This window comes from Mus caroli, unplaced genomic scaffold (genome assembly GCF_978045245.1).
Source record: "Mus caroli unplaced genomic scaffold, Mus_caroli_1 scaffold_5, whole genome shotgun sequence".
NCBI classification, from domain to species: domain Eukaryota; kingdom Metazoa; phylum Chordata; class Mammalia; order Rodentia; family Muridae; genus Mus; species Mus caroli.
Window position 1 is genome coordinate 91,535,315 of NW_028227260.1, and position 9,074 is coordinate 91,544,388.

At 36.2% G+C, this 9,074-nt stretch overlaps 2 protein-coding genes across 2 annotated transcripts; both read right to left on the reverse strand.

The window, feature by feature from the left end:
• Positions 1-549: 549 nt before the first annotated feature.
• On the reverse strand, positions 550-2,514 carry LOC147004681 (uncharacterized). Its single transcript, XM_085837682.1, is given in 4 exon segments — positions 550-632; positions 635-736; positions 739-2,307; positions 2,310-2,514. Coding segments are annotated over 4 exon segments (1,959 nt in total).
• An 861-nt stretch (positions 2,515-3,375) lies between these two features.
• Positions 3,376-7,517, reverse strand: LOC110288274 (odorant-binding protein 1a-like). The gene is made up of 6 exons (XM_021154663.2): positions 7,467-7,517; positions 6,899-7,038; positions 5,922-5,995; positions 4,441-4,551; positions 3,665-3,763; positions 3,376-3,392 (listed from the first exon to the last, which is right to left on the reverse strand). The coding sequence occupies exons 1-6, from the start codon at positions 7,515-7,517 to the stop codon at positions 3,376-3,378; spliced, it is 492 nt and encodes a 163-aa protein (XP_021010322.1).
• Positions 7,518-9,074: the final 1,557 nt, after the last annotated feature.

Here is a 9,074-nt window from a genome sequence, read left to right on the forward strand (position 1 = left end):
AGTCTGTGTTAATTTATACATTATGAGATAAATGTCAATGTCAACTGCAAAGGCCTTACCACATTATTCACACAAAGGTTCTCTCTCCAGTGTCTTCTTTTATGTATTCTAAGATATATCATGTGCTCTTTTATGTATTCAAAGATAACTATGATATGCAAAGGTTCACCACATTGTGTATATTTATACAGTCTCTCTCTCTCTCTGTATCTCTGTCTCTGTCTCTCTCCAGTATGTGCTCCCTGCTGCATTAGGAAATAACTTTGCATAGCATAGGTTTTACCACATTGCTTATACTCCGGATTCTTGCCCCTACAAGTATGTTCATGATGATTAAGACTATGATCACATTCACAGTCTTTCTCTTCAGTACATTCACTTATACATTCAGAAATGATGGCGTTGTAAAAAGGTTGCTTTCATCCATTTCCTTCGTAGCTTTTCCCTCCAGTGTGGATTCTTTTGTTCTTTTGAAGATGACCATGTTTTGAAAAGACTTTCACACACTGATTACACTTGTAAGGACTCTCTAGTATGTCCTTTATGAATTTATAGATTATAATGATGGGAAAAGGCTTTATCACATTCATAACATTCATAATATTTCACTCCAGTATAAATTCTTCTATGGATTGGAGGTTACAAGGTTGGGAAAAGGCTTTGTCACACTGATTACATTTGTAGGATTTATCTCCTGTATATCTTCTTCTATGAATTTGAAGATAACTGTGTTGTGAAAGGCTTTGTCACTTTGATTACATTTGTAAGGCTTCTCTCCAGTATGTGTTCTTTTATGATTTTGGAGGTGTTTTGAAAAGGTTTTATCACATTCATTACATTTGAAGTGTTTCTCTCTTATATGTATACTTCTATGAATTTTGAGATGAATATATTGGGGAAAGGCTTTATCACATTCATTACATTTGTAGGGTTTCTCTCCAGTATGTGTTCTTTTATGAATGTGGAGATTACTGTGTTGGGAAAAGGCTTTATTACATTGATTACATTTGTAGGGTTTTTCTCCAGTATGTATCCTTGTATGTGTTTGGAGACAACGTTTCTCAGAAAAGGCTTTATCACATTGATTACATTTGAAGGGTTTCTCTCCTGTATGTCTTCTTCTATGAATTTGAAGATAACTGTGTTGTGAAAAGGCTTTATCACATTGATTACATTTGTATGGCTTCTCTCCAGTATGTGTTCTTTTATGATTTTGGAAGCAAAATTGTTTTGAAAACGGTTTATCACATTCAATACATTTGAAGGGTTTCTCTCCAGTATGTATTCTTCTATGAATATAGAGATGACCGTATTGGGAAAAGGCTTTATCACATTGATTACATTTGTAGGGTTTTTCTCCAGTATGTATTCTTATATGTGTTTGGAGACTACGTTTCTGGGAGAAGGCTTTATCACATTGATTACATTTATAGGGTTTATCTCCAGTATGTGTTTTTCTATGAATTTGGAGATGACCAAATTGAGAAAAGGCTTTATCACATTCATTACATTTGAAGGGTTTCTCTCCGGTATGTGTTCTTCTATGAATGTGGAGATGACTGTATTGGGAAAAGCCTTTATCACATTGATTGCATTTGTAGGGTTTTTCTCCAGTATGTTTCCTGATATGTGTTTGGAGACTACGTTTCTCAGAAAAGGCTTTATCACATTGATTACATTTGTAGGGTTTATCTCCAGTATGTGTTCTTCTATGAGTTTGAAGAGTACTGTGTTGTGAAAAGGATTTGGTACATTGATGACATTTGTAAGGCTTCTCTCCAGTATGTGTTCTTTTATGATTTTGGAGGTGAAAGCGTTTTGCAAAGGCTTTATCACATTCATCACATTTGAAGGGTTTCTCTCCAGTATGGGTTCTTATATGAATTTGGAGATGACCGTATTGGGAAAAGGCTTTATCACATTGATTACATTTGTAGGGTTTTTCTCCAGTATGTATTCTTATATGTGTTTGGAGACTACGTTTCTGTGAAAAGGCTTTATCACACTGATTACATTTGTAGGGTTTCTCTCCAGTATGAATTCTTTCATGCCTTTTAAGATGACTGGGCGTTGCAAATCCTTTACCGCATTGATTACATTCATAGGGTTTCTGTCCAGTTTGTGTTCTTTTATGTACTCGGAGACTTGTGTAAGGTAAAAAGTCTTCGAAACAGTGAATAACTTCAGAGGGGATCTTTTCTGTATGAATCCTTTCATGCCTTTGGGCATGACTGTGAGCATGTAAATCAAAGGCTTTACCAAGTTGAGTATATTCAGAGGATTTCTCTGCACTCTGACTCCTTTCAAACCTATAGCATTGAGGTTCTTGTAGGTATCCAACATGACATCTTTGTAGAGCTTCTTCTGAGAAGGATCCAGCAGAGCCCACTCCTCTTGAGTGAAGTTCACTTGCACGTCCTCATAAGTCACTGCATTCATGATGAGACTCAATAGCTTGCAAGCACTCCACCAAGGCACCCAGCAGCAAAGGTCAAAGCAAGTCACACCAACCATTCAAGGCTGCTCCACAATCATCACATGCCTTTTGAATGAGCTCTTTTCATAAGGTCATTATTGCTTCTTAAATCACTTTATTTAATCATTCAAAAAAGGAATAACAGATCATAGATCATGAGAAGAGAAAGAAAAGGCAAGTCAGGAATGTGGTATGCAGTATCCTGGCTGCTCAGGGGAGGAAAAATGTATTTTGAAAGGAAAGGTGAATTATACATGATACTGATTCCACCGTCAAGAGGTTATGATGCATAATTCTCATCCTGCTGTTATCTGTGCAAACATGAAAAATAAATAATACATGATTAAGCTGGCAGGAACGTTTTCATTACTGAGATTGCAGGAGTCCAAAGTCAAATATGACAATGTAGACTATAGAGGAATAATTGTACAAAAGGTCTTCCTTTGGCAGAAATCAACTGTGTCCCATACATTGGATATATAGTTTCTACATGAAATAATGACACTGTGGTCCTACATTCAAATTTAGACTGAGAGTGATCAAAGTATATATTTAAATGTCAACAGGCTTATGCCAAGTCAGTGGAAAATATATTCCACAAATTATATACAAATTGAAAGTTTTCAAGTGAAAAAAATATTTTGTTGATGGAATATTTTCAAAATAAAAACACTACAAATTCTGAATGATACAAAAATCTTTAATATTGTTTTATAAATGAAATTATTCTCTATGTCATATTTGTCACTATGGGATTTGCAAATATAAAGTCCTAGTAACAGACTGTCTAGATTTTGCTTCATTTAAGAACAAGTACTTTTCTTCACATGCTTATGTTAAATTTTCACATGCTTATGTTAAATTTATACCTTCTGTTTCTACTCACCTACAGAAGATCATTACTCAGGACAGGTATCTGTAAAAGAAAGTAAGTGGGGTAAGGAACAACAATGTTTTTATCACTACAAAATGAGGACAGCTCCCAAATAATTCTATCTAAATCATGAATTATGGGTGTGTGTGTATATACATATATACACATATATACATATATTCACATATATGGATTTTAATATGAACATTAATATAAGCATTATATGCATATATATATATATATATATATATATATATATATATATATACATATATATATGTGCTATAGCAAAAAACAACATGCATTAACTTTACCTGTACCCAGGACATGTTGAATGTTTTCAGGAGGAATGTGGCTTGACACAGCATATTTCACAAGTCTTTCATTTTCTTCAGAAGTTAAAGGTTTATTGCCTGTATTCCATGAATAATAATGTCAGAGATTTGTTCATGACAATCCTGCATTATGTACATTGCTTCCTTTGTGTCCCACCATGATATTTAATGAAAAGTCCCAACTTTTCCAAAGTCATTTATGCTAGATGAGCCAATACCGATAATGAAAATTAACCCAATGATCATGGACACACTTACTAAGGTAAAAATTGTGGTATGAGATCACTTTCCAGTATTTCATGATGAAGAAAACATAGAAACTATTTTTCTATGGAAATTACACATATCAATCCCATCTACTCTTAAAAATAAAAGAGTAAAGAACTTCAATGGAAAATAGAAACTTCACATTTCTCTTGGGCTATTTTTTTAATTTTCTACACATTTAGAGACATGACAATGAAAATGGTCTGAACTTTGGGAAAATCACATATGCTCCATTTTTTTAGGGAACAAACATGAACATGAATTCTTCTAATCACTTCCATCATTGCCCACAGTCTTCAGTGCCATGCTACTCAAATTACAATATAATACACAAGTAGGTCCACACACAATCTGGTTGTCAGTTAGTAGAAAAGGTTTTGGAAATCCTATAACACTTCATGGGTGGGTGGGTGGGGGGAATCTGACTTAGTCCTTATTTGTGGAGCAGTAATTTTGTTACTATTTCAGAGATCCACTGCCATTCTTACCAAGAACAAATATCAATTTTGTTTTCCAGTCAGCTCTGTCCACATTCTCACTATAAAATACTACGTTCTCAGGTGTCTCCTTCACAAGTTTAAAATGATTATTTCCTTGATCTGTAATGATAATAGAAATATTTCAAAAGTCAGTAACACTCAATGTTCTACTTTATTTGATGTCACCTATTTGTGAAACATTAATGTTGACCCTGACAGTAACAGTCATCTCTGATTCACTAATATACAACCCATGCATGCATGGCTATTCCTGTAGGCATTCTTTTTCCATATTATATTGTAATATGAAGAACATCTGTTTCTATGCTATAAAACTGATTAAAAATCCAAAGTACAGAGACTTTCCATTCCTCTGAATATCTGTGTCAAGACTAGTGTGCTATTGGTGAGGTATTCCTGCATTTTCAACAAGCTAACAAAGGGTTCTTGTAAATTTCGTGAGAAGTTAAAACTGATTTTTAGCAACACTTGGTGGGAAATGTATAATGTATAAAAAGAAAATATTTGTAATTAGTAAAATGCACAAACATTGTACTTTTTCTATTATTGACAAAAAAGATGTAAGTATGAAATTTTTAGTGATAACCAGACATTCACACTGTGGGGGGGGGGGGGCGAAAAGAGAGAGAAAGAGAGATAAAGACAGATTCTGTGAGTAACATTTCCACTTATTGTATGATACATCTGGTCCCTTTCATTAGCAAGACTGTTTTTTTTTTTTTACACCCCGCCCCCCCGCAAGACTGTTTTTTAACAACCATGTAAAGTTAGGTAAAGCATTTCCTTACCAATAGAATGTACACTCTGGTGTTTGTTTGTCTGTTTTGCTTGTTATAATATCAAAAGTCAAATTTTGTATAATTTAATTGAATAATGTAGCTATTATTTTAGCAATTCTTACAAATATGAAGGAGAAATTTTGAAATCCTTAAACAGATTTTGCCCATAACTGCTTTTCGGTATTAAAGTTTTTAAATATTCTCTGCAAAATATAAGAAAATAAATATTGAAAATAAAAGTGTAAACTAAATTTCCCTTACTCAAGGGTGACAGATCATCTTGGTAATGTAAGCACATGGGAGCCAGATGCAGGAATTTTGCAAAGATATTTGATGATATTGAGGCCTTCTAGAGAGAACCTGATTTGGCAAATAAAACAGTGATGTAATATATGACAAAAAACACAGTAAAAATGATCTAGATATTGTTTATCTGTGGGAAAACTTCTTGGAAAATATATTGTTAAAATCATTCACAACTTTAGGTTATAGTGGTCTTCTCCAAGTAAACCTGGGATGACTTAGAATTTATTTGGACTTAGTTGCATATCTGAGGGTGTTGGGAATGATTGATAAATTTCCAAACAGCCAGATTTACTTTTGATCTATGTACCTTTGGGCAGTTGAACTGTGAGCTTGCACGACCACAATGCTTTGATAATAGAGGGTACTCCCAGAACATGTACTTACACTGAGTTTTGTAGGTCTTACCATCTTCTTGCAAATACCCAGTGATTGTGGTCAATGAGCACTGTCCATTTTCACTAAAAAGTTAAAGAGAGAACATATGGCTTGTTCTTTGCTACCAATGAATCCATATTAAAGATCTTCAAGTGTTAGAATGCATTTAAGAAAGTATTGTACAGAGACAGAAGCTAATTACTTATGTTTACCTCAATTTGTCCTAATTCTTGTTTAGAAATTGTCATACTGTTTGCGGGCATAGAGTTGCCTTTCTTTATTTGTGCCAATTTTGCTCCATGGTATGAAAGTTCTGGTGATATCCTTATACAAACTTCAATAGTCATCGAGTATGATACTCTGTACAAAAATTCTTTTGTTTTAGTACAGCCATAATATAGACATGGGTTTATAAGTATATATTTTAAGTGGTGTTATATGTAACCTAAAACTTACAATTGTGGCTATTAGACAGAAATGGTTCTAAGAATTTTCAATACTTATTGACTTATGTACACATGCATTGGACACAGTAATCCAAATGTCAGAGAGAACCTGTGAACATAGAACTTCAGGAAATAGGAATTCAAAAACTAAATTTATCTGACTCATTTGTGGAAAAAGTTTATGAAAACTCTTAATTGAATAGCACAGCATATATGGCACTGACTTATATGATCACACCCTTTACCTAACTACAATCAATATCTTTAGAGGGTTCTGTATCTAACAGAAATGATAAAATTCAATAGCAGCCCTCCAACCATATTGATTACTCAGGATATATTCATAAAATTGGAGACACTGACTATATCTCTATGTGATGTCCAGATATGACCCATCATATCATATTAATATTACATTGCTAAAAAATGGGGTCATGGTTTTCATGATCAGGACCAAAATATTCTCCTGTAATTTACACAGGGTTGATTGTAAGAAATGAAAACAGTCTTCTCAGTTTACATTCTTGATAATTTGCTTACAGCACATAAAATGTGACTATCAATTTCTTGCATTCCTCTTCACAAACAATTCTACGACAAAAGAGTCTCAGTTCTCCACTTTCCTCTATCTTGTCTACTCTATCAGCAGCGATAGCAACAGTTTTCTTAGGTCCTTCCAACTGTAAAAGGAATAAAAATAACAAAGAAAACCATACAAACCATTAGAATATGAGTTGGTATTCACATCTCTCCTCTCAATCCTTCATATTTTTAAAATTACTAGAAATATTCATCAGTAATATTTTATTTGTTAACTCTAGATAATGTTTCCAGGAGTGAAGCACAACTCAGAGCATTATGATGACTTGATTAAAATAGAACCTTGGACATGAGATGCTCATCTTTCATTCTAATATACTCTGAAAATCCAATCCCTTATTTCACTAATTTCATCTTAGAGAACATCTGATTGGCAAAGTGTAACTAAATGAAAGTCAGAAAGTTTATTTCATGGAGTAGCATGGATTAACTGAATGACAAATCACATTCATAGAATTATGCTACTGAGGATTCTCACATATAAACACAGACCCCCCCCTTCATTTACCGCAGCATGTGCCAGTCCAAATGCCAAAGCAAGCAGCAGAAATTTTGCCATGATGGCACAAGACTTTCTTTTCTACAGAAGCACAAAGCAAATAAGTAGTTCTGATAGATGTAGACTAACAAAGGTTTTTATACATTTAGTGATAAGGAGGAACATAGAATCATCCAATGATTTCCTATCACAACAACCTAGTTCTTTTCAGTACTTCCTACTGGGCCCTGGTAAATGAAATATGAACTCATGTTCTTAAGGGTATTAGATTATTTTTCATGTCATGACATGTTTTTATGATTAATTGAGCATTCCTGTTAGGATGAAAGGAGTATCTCTATGATAGTGTGTACAAGTAATGGTTTTGGTTTGGGCTCCAGAGTTATAGTGGTGGGTAAATGTCACAATGTATATCAATATATCCTATATGATTCATTTAAACAATGTGACATGCTTTGTAAGATACTTTCTGAAATGTAGCATAATACTATGCAGTTAAAGAAATTAAAACATTGGCCTGGGCAATAGGAGCCAAAGCAACCACATGCTTGCAAGAAAGAATGTTAAAGAGTAAGAAGAATTTACTATAAGGATATAGTCATAAGGCCTCTTCTACATTTAAGCCTTTCCATATATTGACTTCTTTATCCTTACAGATCAATATCATCCACTACCACACGTACATAACTACAAGAGAGACCATTGAAAAATAATACACAGGACAGTGATCACCCTGTAGGGAGTGCCATCTTGGCTCCGGGGCTCCGCCGAACTTAGTCTGCAGAGGTGAGAGTGAGGACCACAGAGGCAGACAGCTTCTGGGACAGGCGGGAGCCACAGAGCCGCTGAGGCAGCACCCTTTTGGGGCCGCAGACATCCGGCACCCTCCCAGCTAGAGGACAGTGATCTGCCCTGCAGGGAGCGCCATCTTGGCTCCGGGACTCCGCCGAACTTAGTCTGCAGAGGTGAGAGTGAGGACCACAGAGACAGACAGTTTCTGGGACAGGCGGGAGCCACAGAGCCGCTGAGGCAGCACCCTTTTGGGGCTGCAGAAATACAGCACCCTCCCAGCCGGAGGACAGTGATCCACCCTGCAGGGAGCGCCATCTTGGCTCCGGGACTCCGCCGAACTTAGTCTGCAGAGGTGAGAGTGAGGACCACAGAGGCAGACAGCTTCTGGGACAGGGGGGAGCCACAGAGCCGCTGAGGCAGCACCCTTTTGGGACTGCAGACATCCGGCACCCTCCCAGCTGGAAGACTGTATTCTGCCCTGCACAGGAGCCCTCTGCCTCAGGAGCAGGGAGCACATCTTGGATCCAGGACTCCTCTAAACTTAGGAACGTAGTCTGCACAGCTGAGAGTGTGCACCACAGAAGCTGTCAGGTTCTGTGACCTGCCAAAGCAACACAGCATCTGGGAAAGGTCCTGTTTTCCGCCTTCTTCTTCGGCCAGGAGAAGGTCCAAACGCCAGATATCTGTACACCTTCCCTTTAAGAGGAAAGCTTGTCAGCAGGGAGTGCTCTAACCACTGAAACTCAGAGGAGAGAGCCTGTCTCCCAGGTCTGCTGACAGACGATACTCAGAATCACCAGAAGAACAACCTCTGAACAGAGACAA